Below are 20,768 nucleotides of genomic sequence, written 5' to 3'. Positions count from 1 at the left end.
TCTGGTTTTGGATGGCTTAAATAGTAATTCCTCACGGTTCATAGATCTAGTCTTTTGTATGGCCTCATCAATGCTTTTAATGTTGTAGCCTCTTTCCAGAAATCTGTTTTTATTTTCCTGTTGAGAGATTGTTAAATCCTCATTGTTGCTACAGATTCGACGAATCCATAACATCTCCCCGTATGGAATACTGTGAATGGTATGTTTAGGATGAAAACTGGAGGAATGCAGAGTTGTATTTCCTGCTGTAGGTTTACGGTACAGTTTTGTGTGTAACTGATTGTTGGTAACATATATCTGCACATCTAGAAAGCACCGTTAGTCAGAAAAAGGAAGATCTCCCTTGGATCTATATATGCCAACAATCATTCAAACACATAAAACTTTCAATAAAAAATTTTTAAACAAATGGCAGGGCAAGAATCGGCTTCAATGAAACAAACAAACTGTACAAAAATTCATTTATTAAAATAATTCACAATAGTATCCCACCTAGCAAGCAGTTGTACATATCAGTTAAACAGTTGAAAAATAGTTTCACAAACATATAAACAAATTAAAATCAATTGGAATTTTACATATGAAAAGGTGGCACACAATAAAACAAAGTACCAACAGTGAAAATCAATATCAATACATGATTGAATAATTCATAAAAACAAAAGAATTGGGAAAAAGAAGAACGAAGAGGGAAATTATTCCCGCTCAACAAAGAAAATCACTAAATCAAAGATTCATCGGTTGTGATCCCATTATTTGGGATCACAACCGATGAATCTTTGATTTAGTGATTTTCTTTGTTTATATGTTTGTGAAACTATTTTTCAACTGTTTTTTAACTGATATGTACAACTGCTTGCTAGGTGGGATACTATTGTGAATTATTTTAATAAATGAATTTTTGTACAGTTTGTTTGTTTCATTGAAGCCGATTCTTGCCCTGCCATTTGTTTAAAAAAATGTTATTGAAAGTTTTATGTGTTTGAATGATTGTTGGCATATATAGATCCAAGGGAGATCTTCCTTTTTCTGACTAACGGTCTTGCTTGGCACCCCTCTCCCTTGGTACAGGGGTCCCTCTCTCTCTGTTTGAAACATCTAGAAAGCACACCTTTGTTTTATCAATGGTACTGGTAAAATGCAAGTTTAAATCATTATCATTAATGGCCTCTATGAAATTCAGAGCCTCCCTTTCACTACCCCGCCAAATTATAAAAAGATCATCTATATATCTCATCCATTTCATCACATGATCTGACATGGGTGTTGCATGCTTAGTTTTTAATATAGTCTCTTCCCAAAAGCCCATATGGAGGCAAGCGTAGCTTGGGGAAAAGCTCGCCCCCATGGCTACTCCTCTCAATTGTTGGTAGACTTGGTGATTAAACAAAAAATAGTTATTGTTTAAACAGAACTGTATAAGACTGATAAGCATTTTGTTATGCTGATGAAATTCGATCAGTCTACTTGACAGAAAGTAGTCTATTGCTCTCAACCCGTCTTTGTGATTGATAGAGGTATACAGGTTGGAAACGTCCAAGGTTATTAATAGATAATCCTCTTTCCACTGGTAATTGTGAATTTGTTTTAGGAAATCAGATGTATCTTGGACGTATCATGGTAGTCCTTTAACCAAGTCTTGTAAGAAGAAATCTATATAAATTGAGACATTTTCCAGAAGGCTTTGTTTGGCAGATATTATTGGCCGTCCTGGGGGATGTTGAATGTCCTTGTGGATTTTGGGTATGAAATATATTACTGGCATTATGGGATGATCTTTCTTTAAGAATTTGTATTCATCTTGATTAAGGAGGCCGATGCTCTTCCAAGCCAGTAGTTTAGAAAATAGTTTGTTTTGTGCCAAAGTTGTTGCTTGCCTGTTACTTAACTTATAACATGACCTATCATTTAGTTGTGACAAAGCTTCTTGAGTATATTGTTGCAGGGGCCAGAGTACCACGTTTCCCCCTTTGTCTAAGTTACGAATGACCACCTTGTCTTGCTCTTTGAGTTTCTTCATCAGTTGATGATATTTTTGTTCTTGATAGGAATATTTCCTTCTTGTGCCCGCTGTTTTGTAATTGAGTTTTTTAATTTCTGCCACAATTGTCTCACTGAAGATGTCAATGTTGTCTCTAGGTAGGATTGGCACGAACTTGGACTTGGGTTTAAAGTTAGTTTCTGGTTTCTGGTTTGTCTTGAGTTGCTGTAGCTCCAAAATGGACTGGGAAGGGAGGGAAGCAGCACTTGGGGATATATTTTGTTCTAATTCTTGCAGTGTTCCTAGCATGTTAACATCAGAGATCGCCAGCTTGTTAGTTGCCCCTGGTGAGATTGTTCTAATAGGGTGATCAGATTCTTTGTTGGATCTCTGAGAATGAAACTTGCGTAGTTTGAGCTTCCGTATGAATTGATAAATGTCTGCTCTGGTTTGTGCATAATTAAAATTGGTTTCAGGACAAAATGATAATCCTAGTGCAAGAAGTTATTGTTCCGCTTCGTCTAAATTGATATTGGCTAGGTTGATGATGGTATTGGATGCCTTGATACATGGATCTTTATTTAACGTCTCCAATTTCGTCTCTGTGTTCGATTGTATCGCCCTTTGTTTTGAACGTCGTTGTTTCCTTCTTTCATTTCTTTTGAAATTTCTTTCTTTGTTCCTGTCGCTTGTTGGTTTCTTGGACGCAATGTTTGGCGCCGCTCGTCCCTTAAAAAATGAAATTCGTCGACTAACGTATGTTTTTCCTTGGGGATAGATGTTTCTCCCGTTGCTCCTTTACTGGATTCAATGTCCGATTCGCTATCGATGGCTGAGCTGAGATCGGAGATTGACGACACATCCACTTGTGTGTGGCTTGGTCCTGCTGTAGTTGTTGGAACAGCGGGCTTGTTAGTTCCACCATACAAAAACGTACGCATGCACTCCTTCCGAAAATAGCGGCACAGTCACAGGGCTTTGAAAGAATTAATTGCATGGATTCAAGCCTCAAAATAGCCAACGCGTTTCGGCGAAACCGCCTTGATCACGGGTAAATGCAATACTTTCAGGTTGCTAATTATATACACAGTGCTCAAAACGTAACGTGTTACAAAAATGACATAAAAAAAGGACAACACAATCTCAATCCTGGTAGACTAACATATCCGCCATCTTGTAAGAGTCAAACGGACCTATGTTTCCCATTCTTTGTGAGATACTTGGCCACAAATAAACAATATCTAGGTTACTTTTTCATGACATTATTCTATATCTTGATTAAACCATAAACTTTATATAGCAGTTACAAATTTTTGTACAGAGAATACCAATTTTTGGATGCCACTTATTATCAGACTGATATTCACATCCATGCCGACATAATAACCATAGCTCTTAAATAGAATGCCGAAGATTTTCTTATTTTGGTTCTCACATGACATTATTTAACAATCGGCGGTGAGACATATTACCAATTGAAGAGAGAATATGTAATGTGACGAAACCCTATACGTGATGCCATAGACCTCAACAGAAAGCTGCAATATCATAAAGGTTATAGATATGCCAATATCTTTCTGATGGATACATCTGCCAGTGGATTCCTCACCTTGTGAATATCCCCTGCGCCAGCAACGTTCGGAAACTTTTGTAGCAGTCCACGCCGATGTGGTCGAAGACGACGTCACAGAGACACGGCTCCGCTCGCGACTCCGCTGACGTCACCGGCTCCATAAGAATACCTCATCGGCGTGATGACGTCAGTTCCCTTTTTTCCGTGCCGACGACGCCAACGGATTTTGGGAATCGTTACTAGTGGCATTACTTGTTACTTTGTGTATTTACTGGAATTTCTCTGTTCTTCTTTGAAAATGTCAACGAGGAAGTCTGGTTTCAAGCCTTGCCGGGAATGTGGCAAGCACATGTCTATCACCGACCCGCACAACGATTGTGTTTGGTGTTTGTCTTCAGACCACGATGTGGAAGGTTGCTCAAGCTGTCGTAAAATGAGCTCGAAGGCGCTTAAAGAAAGAGAGGCAAAGCTCTTCATCGCTCGAATGAAGAAGGAGGAAAAAAGAGGAAGGAGGTCTGGATCCAGGTCGAGGTAGAGGTCGGCGTCCAAGTCGACTTCGGGGCATGCTTCAAAGAGTAAGAAGCATAAAAAGAAGAGGAGGCATTCTTCGCATCATCACTCCGATAAAGGTTCGGCTTCGAAGACGAAGTCGCCTACTCGACGTCGGAGAGAGTCAGTGTCTCCTTCTCCAGTCCCAGCTTCGCCTCCAACTCCTTCTTCTCCGGTGACTTTGCCGGTTCCGGCTGCTTCTCCTGTGCCGGTGTCATCCCCGACGCCGGTTCCATCTCCGGCTCCAGCGAGTCCTCCGGCTCTGTCTCCGACTCCGGTCCCGGATGAGGATTGTCAGGCTCCGGGTGAGACTGTGACGCCGCTTGTTCCACCGTCGGCGCCGGCAGGCCCGAGTCCGGTGTTACCTGACCAGTATCCTGCTTTTCCTGGTCCAGGTCAGGACCCTACGCATTACCTAAATGCTATGTATGGGGTGTTTTCAAGGGCAATGTATAACCCTGGTGCACCTATGGGTCCGATGGGTCTGATGGCTTTCAATTTGGGAGTGCCACAGGTCTACCCTCAAGCTCCGTTTATGCCATTCTTTCCAGCGACGCCGTCTTGGCAGCTACCGGCGCCGAGAACATCGACGCCGCTTCCCTCTTCACCGGCGCCGACTCGACTTCTTTCGACGCCGGCTGATCCGTGTTCGACGCCGCTGCCGGCGCCGTTGGATTCGAACACGGCGCCGCCGACGCCGCAGATCCGGATTCGTTCAAGGAGGGAAGCACAGAGAGTGGTGGATGAGAGACGCTTTCTGTTGGAAGAGGCTGAAGAGGGAGAGTTGGTGGAATCTGATGATGTGTTTGAAGAGTTAAAGGAGGCAAGTGGACTGGAATTGTCTCCAGAGTGGGAGATCACTCCACCATCGGATGAACCCTCTAAAGAAGCAGCACCGTATCATGCGGTGATTAGAAAAGCTGCGGAATTGTTGGATCTCCAATTACCAACAACAGAATTTAAATCTAATATTCTTACTGAGGTGTTGCATTCACCTACTGCGGTCTCGGAACCCTTGCTACCCTTTAACGAGGCTATTATGGAACCTGTGCTAGAGGTATGGCGCAAACCTTTTTCAGCTCCTGCAGTCTCCAGGGCAGTCGCAAGGGGGTATAGAGTGGCTCCGGGGGATCCTGAATTTTTTACTTCGCACCCTTCGCCTGAAAGCTTGGTAGTTCAGGCGGCTTGTTCGGGACGATCAAAAGGGGCATTTCCTCAGGTTCCAGGAGACAGGGAGGCCAAGAAGGTGGACCAATCGGCCAAAAAGGTCTTTTCATCAGCCAGTATGGCTCTTAAGTCGTCAAATGCAACGTGTTTGTTGGGGCGCTATATCCATGCGCTTATGGACTCGGCAAAGAAGTTGGCACCAAAGCTGTCAGAAGAGGATAGGGCCGGCTTCAATGAAGTACTGACTGATGCCCAGGCGGCTGCTCGCCAAGTTATCCAAAGTGGTCTGGACACCGCAGACTCAGTTGCCAGAGTCATGGGGTCTTCGGTCGCTACCAGGAGGGGTGCGTGGCTAAAGTCCTCTGAATTCTCCTCTGATGTGCAGTCAACTTTATTAGACTTGCCTTTTGATGGGTCTGGTTTGTTCGGGAAGAAGGCGGATGCTGCTCTCGAACGATTCAAGGAGAGTAAGGCTACAGCTAGGTCGTTGGGCCTTCAATCCCAGCCGAGAGGAACTTTCAAAAAGTATAGAGGCTTTGGAAGGGTGACTTTTCGCTCTTACAGACCAGTCCAGCAGCAGCAACAACAACAGCAAGGCTCTTTGTCCAAGGGATACAGAGGAAGAGTTAGGGGTCGCTCACGTGGCCGTCAACTCTCCTCCTCCTCTTCCTCTTCCTCAGTCCCTCCCACCTCCACAAAGCAGCCCTAGATTCGGCATTCCGGATCATGCTGGTCCTGTGGGGGGCCGGCTTACCCATTTTCTACAAGATTGGGAATCTGTAACTACAGATCTCTGGGTTCTAGATCTTGAGGAAAATGGGTATGCCCTTCCCTTTCGGGAATTCCCTCCAAATTACCCTCCTTGCCAAGGGGCTTGCTCGGAGGACCATTGTCTTCTCCTGCAGGAGGAAGTCTGAAGTTGTTTCAGAAAGGTGCGATAGAGGTGGTTCCGGAGCAGGAGAGGGGTCAGGGATGTTACTCCCGGTATTTTCTGATTCCGAAAAAGGACGGCAGGTTGCGTCCGATATTGGACCTCAGAATCCTGAACTTTTACCTGAAACAGGAGAAGTTCAAGATGCTCACCCTTGCACAGGTTCTTCAGGCGCTGAATCAGGAGGACTGGATGGTGTCGCTCGACTTGCAGGATGCGTATTTCCACATCCCCACCCTGAAGTCGCACAGGAAGTACTTCCGGTTTACGGTAGGGTCGCAACATTATCAGTTTGCGGTCCTCCCGTTTGGTCTTACTTCGGCACCTCGAGTCTTCACAAAGGTGATAGCGGTGGTGGCAGCCCATCTCAGAAGGTCGGGGGTTTCAGTTTTCCCTTATTTAGACGACTGGCTGATCAAGGCGGAGTCGTAGGAGAAGGTGCTGCGTCATCTGCAGGATACAACTCGGCTGTTGTACAAATTGGGTTTTTCGATCAACGTGCCCAAATCTCACCTGGTGCCCTCTCAGCGCAACCTGTTCATAGGTGCGGTACTGGACACTACTGTGTGTCGAGCATTCCCTCCTCCACAAAGGATTCTCGACATACAGGAAATGATTCCTTTATTTTTCAACGGAGCGGTCGTTCCAGTTCTGAAGGTCCTTCGCCTGCTCGGTCTGTTCGCCTCCTGCATCCTGTTGGTCAACCATGCATGCTGGCACATGAGGGCGCTACAGTGGTGCCTCCGCAAGCAGTGGTATCAGCACAAGGGAGATCTCAGGGAGTCTGTGAGGATCTCCAGAGAAGCTGCAGCGGAAATGTCTTGGTGGAGCGTGGAGGGCAATCTGTCCCAAGGGAAGCCCTTCCATTTACCTCCATCGGTGGCCACAGTGATAACGGATGCATCCACTTTAGGGTGGGGTGCTCATCTGGGGGATCTGGAGATCAAGGGTCTTTGGTCTCCAGAAGAAAGGTTGCTTCACATCAACCTTCTGGAATTGCGGGCGATTCGTTTGGCACTCAAGGCCTTCCTCCCTTCCCTTCGCGGTCGGTCTGTTCAAGTCCTGACGGACAACACGACCGCGATGTGGTATATAAACAAACAGGGAGGGGTGTGTCTCTTTGTCTCTGCAGAGAGGCCCTGCGTCTATGGTCCTGGGCTCAGGACCATCGGATTTGTCTGATGGCAAATCATCTGGCCGGGGTGTTGAACGTGCGTGCAGACAGTCTCAGTCGGCAGTTCTCCGCCGACCACGAGTGGAGACTTCATCCGGAGGTGGTTCGTCACGTCTTCCAGATGTGGGGAACTCCTCGGGTGGACCTGTTCGCCACTCACGAGAATGCTCACTGCCCGTCATTCTGCAGTCTCCAGTATCCGCTGCAGGGAGCGTTAGGGGACGCGTTTCAGTTGAGTTGGGGCTCACGACTCCTTTACGCGTTTACTCCCATACCCTTGATTCCTCGGGTTCTGAGGAAGATTCGCCAAGACTGGGCCCAAGTTATATTGGTCGCCCCGGATTGGCCAAGAAGGGTGTGGTACACCGATCTTCTCCACCTCTCCTCGTGCCGTCCGCTCCGTCTCCCTCTGAGGGCAAATCTCCTCTTGCAGTCGGAGGGGCAGGTTCTACACCCCCACCTCCAGAGCTTACACCTTCATGCCTGGAGATTGAACGGGGCAACCTGAGTTCTTTCTCTCTCCCGCCAGATGTGGTGGATGTTATTTTATCGGCCAGGCGACACTCCACCAAATCCATATATTCCTATAGATGGTCTAAATTTGTACTCTGGTGTGGGGAGAGGTCAATTGATCCTTTCAAGGCTCGTTTGTCTAACATTTTGCAGTTTGCCCTTTCTCTTGCTCAGCAAGGCTTTGCTGTGGCGACAGTAAAAGGATATTTATCGGCTTTGTCGGCATTCCTATGCCTGCCGGATCAGCCGTCACTGTTCAAGTCACCTATTGTTCTTTGTTTTATAAAGGGTCTTACAAATAAGTTTCCTCCTACTCCCTTTATTGTGCCCCAATGGGACTTAAATCTTGTATTAACCTATCTTATGGGTTCTCCCTTCGAGCCCTTACATAAGTGTCCCTTGAGGCTGTTGTCTTTCAAGACAGTATTCCTTATCGCAATTACCTCGGCAAGGAGGGTAAGTGAGCTTCAAGCTCTTAGTTCAAAGCCCCCATTCTTGACTGTGCATGCTGAACGAATGGTACTCCGGACCAGGGCTGCGTTTTTGCCTAAGGTGGTAACTCCTTTCCACCTGGGACAATCCATTACCCTTCCTTCCTTTTTATCCTCCCCCTCATCCTTCCAAGGAGGAGGAGAGACTTCACTGTTTGGACCCTAAGAGGGCGGTGAGCTTTTACCTGGACAGGACAAAGGACATCAGGGTTGATGATCAGCTCTTCGTGGGCTTTGCTGGCTGCAGGAAAGGTTGAGCGCACCCTTTCCAGGTGGATTGTCTTGTGCATCAAGATTTGCTACTCTTTGGCTGGTAAGGAGCCTCCGGAGGGTTTAAGAGCTCATTCCACTAGAGCAAAGTCTTCCACCTCTGCTATGTCTCGGGGGGTTCCTGTGGAGGACATTTGTAGGGCGGCAACTTGGGCCTCCCTTCACACCTTCGCAAAACATTATTGTTTGGACACCGAGGTGAGGAGGGACGGACATTTTGCTTGTTCCGTCCTTCAGGACTTTCTGGTGTAGAAGGGTGGACACCCTCCTCCGGGAGTGGGGACTGCTGTGGAATCTATTCCCAAGGTGAGGAATCCACTGGCAGATGTATCCATCAGAAGAACAAGTTACTTACCTTCGGTAACGCTTTTTCTGGTGGATACAGTATCTGTCTGTGGATTCCTCACTGACCCACCCGCCTCCCCGTTGTCCATCCTTCTATACCAGTGATTCTATATCAGTATTTCTATGCTGTATTTCTATTGATGGTTTCAAATTGGTTTATTACTGTCAAGGAAGTGATGTTATTTCTATTCTCTACACTGTGTGTGTTAATATGTATATTGTGTACTGTGTATGCTGTTTATGTACATATTGCTGTCAGTCCGTCCGTGTGCCTCGAAGGCACGGAAAAAAGTGGCGGAACTGATGTCATCACACCGATGAGGTCTTCTTATGGAGCCGGTGACGTCAGCGGAGTCGCGAGCGGAGCCGTGTCTCTGTGACGTCGTCTTCGACCACATCGGCGTGGACTGCTACAAAAGTTTCCGAACGTTGCTGGCGCAGGGGATATTCACAAGGTGAGGAATCCACAGGCAGATACTGTATCCACCAGAAAAAGCGTTACCGAAGGTAAGTAACTTATTCTTCTCATCATTTTTTCATATAACATTCTTTTATATATATGTATGTCATTTTCATATACTCTTATTAGAACAGCATGTCTTAAATGGCCAATCTTGATATCACAAATATTGCCCAAGTGGGATAAACCGACCATGACAAAAAACTTAGCCATAGCTCCCTCTTTTCTTAAATGCATGTCTCTCTAGATTCTGCTAAAAAAAACACTATTCATTCAAAGTGGTGAAAATAGAACCCAAGTGGGTTAAGGAGCAAAAAGTACAAAACAGCTTTTTTTCTTTCTTTTCCCTCCCAAATACTCAACCCCATTGGGTTGATTAGGCAAGGCTAAAGTTGATATAACAAAATTGCCCACGAAGACATACAGTTCAATATAATAATAACACTGTTACAATAGCAGAAGTCATACTGAGTCTTCAAACTATGTCTTTCTTCATATTTTCTCACCACCTACAAAAAGGAAAACATAAGCAGTACATACATCATGGCTCGCAACCAGGATACCTAATCTTCAAATCAAAACTAGTACAAAGAATAAAGTGTATTAAAAAGTTAAAATACATACAGATGCAAAGCAGAAACTCTGTGAGTTCAAGTCAAATGTACTTTTATAGAATTAGTATATACAGTGGTACTAAAGGCAGTTACATGTAGCTATTCACCAAGAAACCAGGACAGCTCCTCTTCAGAGTTGAGACCACCCGGGATCTTGGTATCAAGCTCCAGGATATAATTAGACTCCAACTGGCGCAATCTGCGAATTCTATCTCCTCCCCTTGTATTCGGTGGAACTCTATCAATAACAAAGAATCGCAATAAATTGCGATTACTTTTGGGAAATCCTTCAAAATGTTGCGCTACTGGAGACAACTTATCCTGGTTTTGTATTGCTCGCATGTGCTCCAAAATGCGTTTTTTGGCAGCAAACATAGTGCTGCCTACATATTTCTTGGCACATGGGCAGACCAACACATAGACACAAATGTCTGTAAGACATGTCAAATGTTTCTCTATTGGTCTATCAAGATCTATAACAGGGTAATGGACATTTTTTACATTCGAGCTAAATTTGCAAGCTTTGCAAGACATACATGTATAGAAGCCTTGAATATTGGGGATAGGGGGTTTGTAGGAAATAACTTCATTCCTGCATAATCTATCTTTCAAAGAGTCAGCCTTCCTGAATGTAACATTGGGTGAATCATTCACTACACCTTCCAGTGTAGGTTCAGTTTTTTTTTTTTTTTTTTTTTTTTTTTTTTTTTAAAAACCTTTATTTGTGCAGAGTAAAAGAACAAATACGGGCCTACAACCATCAGGCCGGCCACAATACGGTTGAGCACAGAGGCAAACAATACATTCCCTGTGCGGCAAGGTCAAGATTAGCAACGATTCAGGATTCATACACTGGAGGGATCCTTGACACCGGGGGAAGGAGAAGTGAAGGTTAATTTTAAGGTTTTCAAGAAAAAAAATTTTTTTTTTATCGAGAATAAAGTCAGTAAAGGATAGAAACAAGGAGATTCGAGTCCGCAAGTCGGCTTCATACACTGGAGAGCAGCAGCATCATTAAAACAGCCATAGAAAATCTCATACAGTAAGGCGATGCAATTAGATAACAGGATCATCACAGTAGTAAATACGCACCCCCTAAAAGCCGCCCCCACTCAATCCACCCCACACCCGGACCCCGAATCGAAACAAGTATAGCGCAGAGACATGAAAGAAAGAGGCCCATAGAACTAAAAAGAAACAGTAAATTACCCCCCCACCCTACACCAATGCGGAGGCTATGGCCTACCCCCCCCCCCAGCATAGTGCCTGTCGCCCAATGAACCCGAAATATAGACGAGAGAGAAAGTAGGAATAGAGTAAAGAAACTAAGAGAAGAAAGAAGAAAGGAGGCGGGGAGGAGCCCACGTATCCTCAGGAGCGCCCGACGCCACCGGCCAACCAAGCCTCCACACACTGAAACCCCACTACACCCGAAGGCGGTCGTGGGAAGATAGCATGTAACACCACGGAAATGAAGGCAGACAGATCGCGACGAGTGCGCACAACATAAGTAGACAATTCCAGTCCCAGTCCAGCCCGGCCGTGAAGCCATGATGATAGAAAGTAATCTAGCCCTGGCCCGATCGCGGGCGTACGATTAGACCCGCCCCCTCGTGAATGCCCCCCATCCCGAACAGACAAAGACAATATGGCCACTTGGGAGAAGATGGAGAAGTAGAGTCACAAAATGGCCGCCGATCATCTATGGAGGTCCCCTTGCACACCATATAAAATCCAGACCTGGCTTGTAAAGTACATGAGTTCCACATAAAAGGAGTCATAGGCCACCGTGAACGGTTCCTCGAGGTCGCCAGGTGTAGTTCAGCTGGAAACTCCTGCGGGCACGGTGAGGCAGGCAACAACAAAGCAGGCAGCAATGACCGGGGAAACAAAGTATCTGCCATTGAGCAGGAGAGCGATTGATCCCGAGCGCCGGGAAAGCCAAATGCAGACACCAGTGTAGCACCGTTATACCCAGTCGTTGCTTCCCCGCAGGAGGGCCACAGCACTGGCAGACTCACGTCTTGTTGATCACAAACGGGGCGCTCACGGCCCGCAGCAGACAGTGTAGAGTCGAACCGCTCACTCAGCGTTTGCAAGCCGACACACAATTGCAGACGAAAGTCCCGCAGGGCAGCCAGAACGGAGCCGTATGTCAGCGGAGGCTGCGTCCCCCCAACGGCAGCAATCCGGGACGGCACTGGGGAGCTGGAGTCTGGTAGAGGGAGGGCGAAGCGGGCAGCGGGCGAGACCGGAGCATCACCCCCCAGCAGCGAGCAGGCAATCAGTGCCATGTTTTACCGTTGAACGGTACCGTGGCCAGGGGGGGGGATCGTGACAAGGAGGCAATTCCCAACAGGTCTGCGCCGCAACAGGTGAAAGCCAGCAGTCTCTTCCCCTCCCTCGGGCTCTCTTTGCAGCCGACTAGACCATAGAAGAAGGGGGTCTGCAGCCTTCCACGGCGTGGTCCACAGAGCGGGGTAGGAGACCCGCCACACCGGGGCTTACCCTCTGGCTCCAGCCCGTCAGATGCAGGGTACAGGAGGTGTCCGGGCGTCTCTCTCCCGGCTCTTCTGGCGACCGTACGTGGCGTGAGGCGGGATCGGGACCTCGGGCTCAGATTTGCACCAGCGGGTCCGGTGACCGCGACGCTTCCAGGGGGCCGGCCGAGGCCACAGTAGAGCAAGGGTCCAGGGCGGGGAACAAAGGCACCAAAAACTCCGGCATCCGGGCGGGCTAAGACTTCGGGAAAGCGGCGGCGCAGTCAGCGCGTCGTCGCACGCGTTGCACCTCGAAAATCGGCAAGGATAGGAATCAGGATGATAGTCCGAGGCCAAGGGCCGACGGAGCCGGGCGCTCAAGCGACTGCTCCGGTCGCCATCTTGGCTCCTCCTTCGTAGGTTCAGTTTTTAATATTCTCCAATGTTTAAGACATCTTCTTACATCTTGGGAATTAGAATTGTAGGTTGTTGTGTATCTAATGACACTATCTTCATCCTTACTAAGTTTATCCTTGGGGATCAGCAGATCAGCCTGATTAAATCTGGCAGCTTTCATACGTGCATGTTCAATAGCATTTAGATTATACCCCCTATCCAGGAATCTCTCACTCATGTCCTGGCATTCCCTTTCAAAATCTATATCCGAACTACAGTTCCTCCGAGCCCGGAGGAACTCCCCGTAGGGAATGCTCTGGATTAAAGCCTTGGAATGACCGCTCTCAGCGTGCAGCAAGGTGTTACCTGCTGTTTTCTTACGATACAATTTAGATGTCAGTTGATCATTAACAACCTCCACCTGTATGTCCAGAAATTCCATGCAAGAGTTGCTTATAGTACTCTCAAATTTCAAATTGACCTCATACTCATTCAGTACCAAAATGAATTAATTGGCAAGTTCTCGACTACCCTCCCATATGATAAGAAGGTTGTCGATATATCGTAACCAAACTTTCACATGGTCACGGTATTGACTATGTACCCTGGGCACCTGTTGCTCCCACCACCCCATGAAGAGGTTGGCATAACTAGGAGCAAAGCAGGTGCCCAAAGCAGTCCCCTGTTTCTGCCTGAAAAAAATGTCATTAAAGATAAAAAAGTTATTATCGAGACAAAACCTGATCATCCGCAACACCATCTCATTGTGTTGCAAAAATGAGATTGAACGTGATTTAAGAAAATGTCTGCATGCCTGGACACCATCATCATGTTTGATAGCAGTGTAAAGGCTTCAGACATCTAATGTAATCAAGAGAAAATTACTCTGCCAGACCACATCTTTGATCTTATTCAGAAAATCTCTGCTATCTTTCAAATAAGAAGGCAGACTTTCTACATACGGTCGCAGAAAGAAATCAATATATTTGCAGGTCTTTTCCAATAGAGAGCCCATTGACAATACAATTGGCCTCCCTGGAGGTTTCAACGAGTCCTTGTGTAACTTGGGCAATAGATATAAAATAGCCACTTTAGGTGTGCGATTCAACAAAAAAGAATATTCATTCCATTCTAAAAGACCTTCTGTTTGCCAATCTTTCAACATGTTATGATACAAGGCATTAGACTCATCAATCATGGCTTTGTCTATTATTTCATAACACTCCTTGATTCCTAGCTGTCGCATCACTTCCTGGAGATAATCTTGCACATTAAGCACAACAACATTACCCCCTTTATCCGATTGCCGGATAACTATACTCTGATCTGATTGCAGGGATTTGATAGCCAATCTTTGTTCTTTACTCAGATTCTCATTATGCCATCTTCTACTTCTTTTAGCTAAAGATTTAAGATCGGCTATAACAAGGGTTTCAAAGATGTCAATACCACATGGAGGAATAGTGGGATTAAAGTTCGACTTCGGTTGAAAATCATTTGGACAACTCAAATCCACTTTATAGCCTAACGATTGTGCATTAATGGGACCTGAATCAACATTATCACACTCCAATGCCTTTAAGGCAATCAGGGTGTCAACCTCATTAATAGTATCCTCAACAGGAATGTTTCTAGCTAGGGTACTATGCGGATGAATATTTTTAACTTTGAATTTGTGCCATTTGCGTAATCGCAATTTCCTTACAAAATGGTACAAATCTATCCTCTCCTTGGGATAAGAGAAAGAGGTAGTGGGGCAAAAGGATAAACCAAACTGCAATACATCATATTCCACAGTACTCAAAGGGCAATTAGAAAGATTTGCCACATTTCTGCAGTCCTTCATTTTCCTCGATTTTTCTGGCCCCTTGTTTCCACTCCCACAGGGGTTGTTGTTACTCTTCCTCCATCCGCCCCGTCTGATTTCTTTGCAGATGGTATTTGTTCTCTTATAGGTGTTCCTCTTCCTTTGCCTCGTCCTCTGTGACCCCTTCCTCTTCCCCGACCTCTGTCCTTATGCCAATTCTGTTGATTTTGTTTCTGATTCATCAATCGAAATTCCTCCCAAAAATTTGTCGGCCTAGGTAGAATTTTTTCAACTAGTGGTGTACCATCTTCGGAAACATCACTTTCGCTTACATCACTCTCTCCTCCACCACTTGCTCCCGTATTTTCGACAGTCTCACGTACATCTTTATGCTTAACATGATCAAACCTGCGGCTAAAAGTAAAAATTCTGCCTGATTGATAGTCAATCTTGTCTCGTAGGAATTTCCTCTCTTTCTTGGCTATAATTTCTTCTTCATGCTTCTCAATCTTTTTACCAATTTCCCCAAGTTTACTTGTGAAACTCTCCAAACTTTCTTCTTTCTGAATTTCCTCTTTGAGATCTGCAATTAATTTCAATAAAGTTGTGCGTTCCTTCCAAGCAAACTTTATCAATATCGATAGCATCCGATTTGAACATTCCATTAAATTGCTTGCCCATTCATTTGCCAACTCCGGGTCTGGATCCTCATATGATGGAGCAATAAGGATTCGGAGCCCCCGTGGGACCATTTGCTCTTCTTGATATTTTTCTAATGTTATGGCTTCCCACCATTTGGAAATTTCTTTCCTCAACAATTTCTCCAGCTTCTGATATTTTTGGTAAAGAGATGTGGGTAAGGCTTCCTTCTCCCGGAGTTGCATCTGATAATTTGTTTTGATAAACATTGACTTGGCTCTCAGTCTTCTGCGAGCATCTGTTTCTAGTTCCATAGCGGCGAATCCCAAGTTACCAGATTTGTAACTCTTCAATAATCGAAATTTTAATAAATTTCTTCAAGCGTTGTTAGCATCCCCTTGGTGACATCCCGCCGGAAATCACCATGTGTGCACATTCGAAAGTCCCTTCACACACATTACATTCTAAATAGACATAGTTTGCGGGGGAAATGCAGCAACGTGGGATATTCAATCTCCCATTCATAGACATTGATTTGTCCTATTCCGATGACAGCTTGCAGATTGCGGTGCAGCTAATAGTTTGGGATTACTTACAGGAACGCTGGTTTAATTCCCTCGGCTGTGTCCTTTCCGCCATCCACTTCACCACCCAGATAGCATTTCTGATGGTACGGGTGCTTTTTTGAGAGTTCCCACCGTCCTAGCGCACTGTTGCAAGGTCAACCCACTTGGGTTGAGTATTTGGGAGGGAAAAGAAAGAAAAAAAGCTGTTTTGTACTTTTTGCTCCTTAACCCACTTGGGTTCTATTTTCACCACTTTGAATGAATAGTGTTTTTTAGCAGAATCTGGAGAGACATGCATTTAAGAAAAGAGGGAGCTATGGCTAAGTAGTTTTTTTGTCATGGTCGGTTTATCCCACTTGGGCAATATTTGTGATATCAAGATTGGCCATTTAAGACATGCTGTTATAATAAGAGTATATGAAAATGACATACATATATATAAAAGAATGTTATATGAAAAAATGATGAGAAGGTTATTGGCATATCTATAATTTTTATGCTGTTGCAGCTTTCTGTTGAGGTCTATGGCGTCACGTATAGGATTTCGTCACATTACATATTCTCTCTTCAATTGGTAATATGTCTCACCGCCGATTGTTAAATAATGTCATGTGAGAACCAAAATAAGAAAATCTTCGGCATTCTATTTAAGAGCTATGGTTATTATGTCGGCATGGATGTGAATATCAGTCTGATAATAAGTGGCATCCAAAAATTGGTATTCTCTGTACAAAAATGTGTAACTGCTATATAAAGTTTATGGTTTAATCAAGATATAGAATAATGTCATGAAAAAGTAACCTAGATATTGTTTATTTTTGTTGTACAAACTTACCTGATTTGGAGTGCGGACTTGCTTGCAGGGCAAATGTTTTGGAGAAATATATATGTGTGTGTGTATATAGTGCTTACTACTCCTCGTGAGGCACTGAAACCCTTTGCAGCATGCCCACTCCTTTCCACGCAATGGCATGCCAGTCAAAGCCACTTAATTCCGCTCCATTCCACTCAATGCCACTCCACTCCATGCCACACAATGCCACTCCATTCCACACAATTCCACTCCACGCCACACAATACCACTGCATGACACACAATTCCACTCCATGGCACACAATTTCACTCCATGGCACACAATTCCACTCCCTTTTCACCACACAATTCCACTCCATGCCGCACTACACAATTCCACACCACACAGCTACACACCACTCAATGCCACACAATTCCACTCCACACTGCACAATTCCACACCACTCCACACAATTCTACTCCACACCACTGCACTGTCCCACTCCACTCCATACAGTTCAACTCCATGCCACCTAGTTCCATTCCACATCACATAATTCAACTCCACTCCACACCACAGTTCCAAAGCACTCCATAGCACTCCGCTCCATACAATTCCCCTCCACAAAATTCCACTCCAGTCCATGCCACACAATGCCACTCCACCTAATGCCACTCCATTCGACGCCACACAATGCCACTCCACTCCACACCATTCCTTGCCAACAGAGCCAATAGATCTCGTATAGGTGAGACCTATTGGATTTGCTAAAGGGTGTTATTTAACTAAGTAATGTGCTCTAGACATAACAATATTAACGCACAGAGACATATTTAGATATCTTAGGTTTAGTGTCTCCCACTAAAAGATCATTTATTTGGATATTACATTTTGGCCAGCTAGTGTCCATCCATGCCATAATGGCAAGAATGTGGCTTATTGTAGATGTCAACATCTAACGAGATTTCGGAATGGTTTGGAAAAAGAACTGTGACCAGCAAACATGTGTAAACTGATATAAAACTAAACAGTGAAGAGGGGGTCACAAACATGTTAAAGTGAACAAGGATTGAAATAGAGTTTTGAGGAAACCCACATGTGGTTCAGCCAATTAGTGAAGTAAATAGATCCAAAACAATTTTATTTGACATGAACTTCCAACTTGGTAAAATGGAATGAGATTGCTGATGTGAATCGCTAATTAGCCATTTGCATCACACATCTGGTAGAATGATTTTGAAAAGGTCCGAGTTGTCCAGAGAAGCCAGAATTTTGGCATCACTAAGGAAAAGTATGCTGTCTCCCAATAGGAGATTGACAAATATAAACAAGCATTGGCATAGCCAATAGGTCTCGCCTTTGGGACCTTATAAGTGTTTAGTTATCCAGCATAATATCCTTGGTGCAACAACATCAAGTGTTGCATGGCTAAACACTTATAAGGTCCCAAAGGCGAGACCTATTGGCTAGGCTATGCCAATGCTAGTTATATTTGTGCCCTGGTTCATAGCGAACGTGTTCGAGATCGAGGTTAGATTTTTTCAGTAGTGTTTGGGTATATGCATATTTGAGGACTGGTGAGTGATTCCTTGTACAAGAGAGATGCGGACTGAGAAGGGGCAAGAATGCTCTTCTTAGATTTCTTAGGGTAGTGTATGTAGTGAAGTACTTGGCCAGCTTTGAGGGAGATGGGGATCTTGGCAAGGTCCAATAGATGAGCATTTTCAAGTGGGAGGTAGGATTGAAGGAGTGTATTTTAGAGGATCACTGAAAAGGGATGGCATAGATGTTTGATTTTAGCTGTTTTGATGTTTTTATGAATGCTTATATTGGTTACCAAAACATTGATTGATGGAGATTCACTTGTCACTTGTGTGTTGTGTTGGGTAATCTTGGATTGGTTTGGTGCAGTGTTTGATACCGGTTGCTTAAAAATGTAATTAAAAAGCTGTCCCCTTAATAACACTTAATGAATTTCCTTTCCTAAATATTATTGATCCGTGATGATGAAATAGTACAGTTGACTAATGAATTTTGTGGATGAAACCAATTGAAGTAAATTGTTGTTTCTTTTTTATTTAAGGGCCTCTTGCATCATCCCCCTCCTCCCACACCGCCGCATCATCTTCTTTCAGGTCCCCCACAGCCACTGTTGCCTATTTCATTATCTCCATTCAGACCTCACTTACAGGCTACACAAAAACAACAAAACAGTAATCGAATGCAGTTCCCACAGCGCCATGGTCATATAAAACCAAGACATGTAAGTATTGTGGGTTCAGTATCGGAGCTGTCTGGTCTCATTTTCGGTTTAGCGTGTTGTACTTCAGTTTTCTCTTTAGTTTTATATTCAAATAGTTTTTACTTTTTATTTTTGTGTGTGTGAGAGAGGGGCTGGCCTGGTATATGATGTCCACTAATGTAAGTGGGCCCTTGGCACCAGTCCAGACAGCCCTTATAGTGATTTAAGAGGTCTTAGACAACCTTAGAAAGCTCTCTAAGTGGTAGCTGTGGAGAGCAGCATTCAGCCTTAGACCGGAAGGAGTGTAAAGCATCTTGTTTTACCAGACTGCAATCTTGTATATATAGATTAAACGGAAAAGAACCACATAAGGTATTTATAAAAATATGTATTTATTAAATAATATTCTCGAACACATTTAGATTTTTCCTACCCGGGGATACACACAATACTTTGCATAGAAATGAAGTAAATAGCACAGAATACACAGTGTGACCCAGGGGGGACCAAACCATATACAAAGCAAGTGGTATAAGAACCACGACTCGTTTCAAGACAGTGTTCAGAGGACGTAGAAGTGCTGGGGACCCAAGGAACCACTCCTTGTGAGGGACTAGGAGCCCCATGGAGATAGTGTGCAGTGTGAGAACACAACCGCGTTCTCCGTACAAATCAACATGTAAGCCGCAGTTGCAATTTTAAAGATTAAGGACCCTTCCCAGTGGACCCTGAAGCAACCCTGTATAAGACAGAAGGTTGGAGAGCCACTCCACAAGTGAATAGCCTAGTACCCACGTTACCTACACCAGAGAAGCCGTGTGCATAGGTGTGAAGTTGTGTCGGAAAAAGTTGTCGAACCCAGTGGAGAACTTCAGGAAAGTGCTACTGGAGAAGGAGAAAGTGTCCGGTGGAATCCGAAGGTGAATTCAGGATAAGAAGTACCTGCAAGCAGAGGGGACAGAGTCTATGTCACTCAGGAGTGACCTGGAAGACTAATGCTCGCCAATGTCGGGTGTTGCAGTAGAGTTGACGATGACCTTGACTCTGTAGCTGTGAGGACCAGGCAATGCTGTGAAAGACCAGGAGCTGTGTACAAGCTGTCCCACGTCTGATGTTGAGTGCTGAGTGGTCGGTGTCCGTCTGAAGCATCAACAAGCCTTGGCAACTGCAACCAACGTGGTAGTCGAAGAAGGTGCAATGTCTGCACCAGCAAGGTCCAAGGTACTCGCCACCAACAGGGCAATCAGGGCAGGCCCGAGCAATCATGGGAGCCCAAGAGAAACAAAGGTGACCCTCAACAGGACCCACAGGCCCTGGAGTCGCAAGAGGACCTCTAGCAACTCACCAATAGATGCAGACCATGGTGCAAGCAATGCGGTGTGGATGAAGGTTCTGGTCACTGGAGATGCTTAAGGTTGGGGCTTCTTGGAGCCCGAAGATCTTGGTGGAAGGAAGCCAACACGCCTTTGCAACAGCAAGTCAACGCGAGGCACAGGGGTTTGGTTCCTGTGTCTCCCACGAGGAATACTGGCCTCAAACTTGATGACGGCAGGGCAGGCTTCAAGAGCTGTGGAGAACCAACACCTGTGTTGTTGAACCTTTCGGAGTCTGTAGGAGCTCAGGATCAGCAGACCGGTCAGCTTAGTTGCAGTGCCTGCAGATGCAGGGAAGTGACTCATTCACTTCAAGGGAGATTCCTTCAAGTGTCGTGGTTGCCCACAGGCCTTGGGAGGTACCTGTATGGTGTACAGGCACAGAAGATGCAGCAGACTGGAAG

At 45.2% G+C, this 20,768-nt stretch overlaps 1 protein-coding gene across 7 annotated transcripts in view; it reads left to right on the top strand.

Moving 5' to 3' along the window:
* RBM33 (RNA binding motif protein 33) overlaps nt 1–20,768 on the top strand; it is a 594,498-nt gene that overhangs the window by 310,081 nt on the left and 263,649 nt on the right. For all 7 annotated transcript variants that reach the window (XR_014970135.1, XR_014970134.1, XR_014970136.1 and 4 more), the window contains one exon: nt 18,833–19,012. Coding sequence is in view for 4 of the 7 variants with exons in the window: in XM_085631975.1 (XP_085488101.1) it covers nt 18,833–19,012 (180 nt within the window). In the remaining 3 variants the exon portion in view is untranslated. The remainder of the gene's footprint in view (nt 1–18,832; nt 19,013–20,768) is intronic.

Source organism: Triturus cristatus, chromosome 10, assembly GCF_964204655.1.
Source record: "Triturus cristatus chromosome 10, aTriCri1.1, whole genome shotgun sequence".
NCBI lineage: Eukaryota > Metazoa > Chordata > Amphibia > Caudata > Salamandridae > Triturus > Triturus cristatus.
This window is presented reverse-complemented; position numbering and strand designations above follow the sequence as displayed.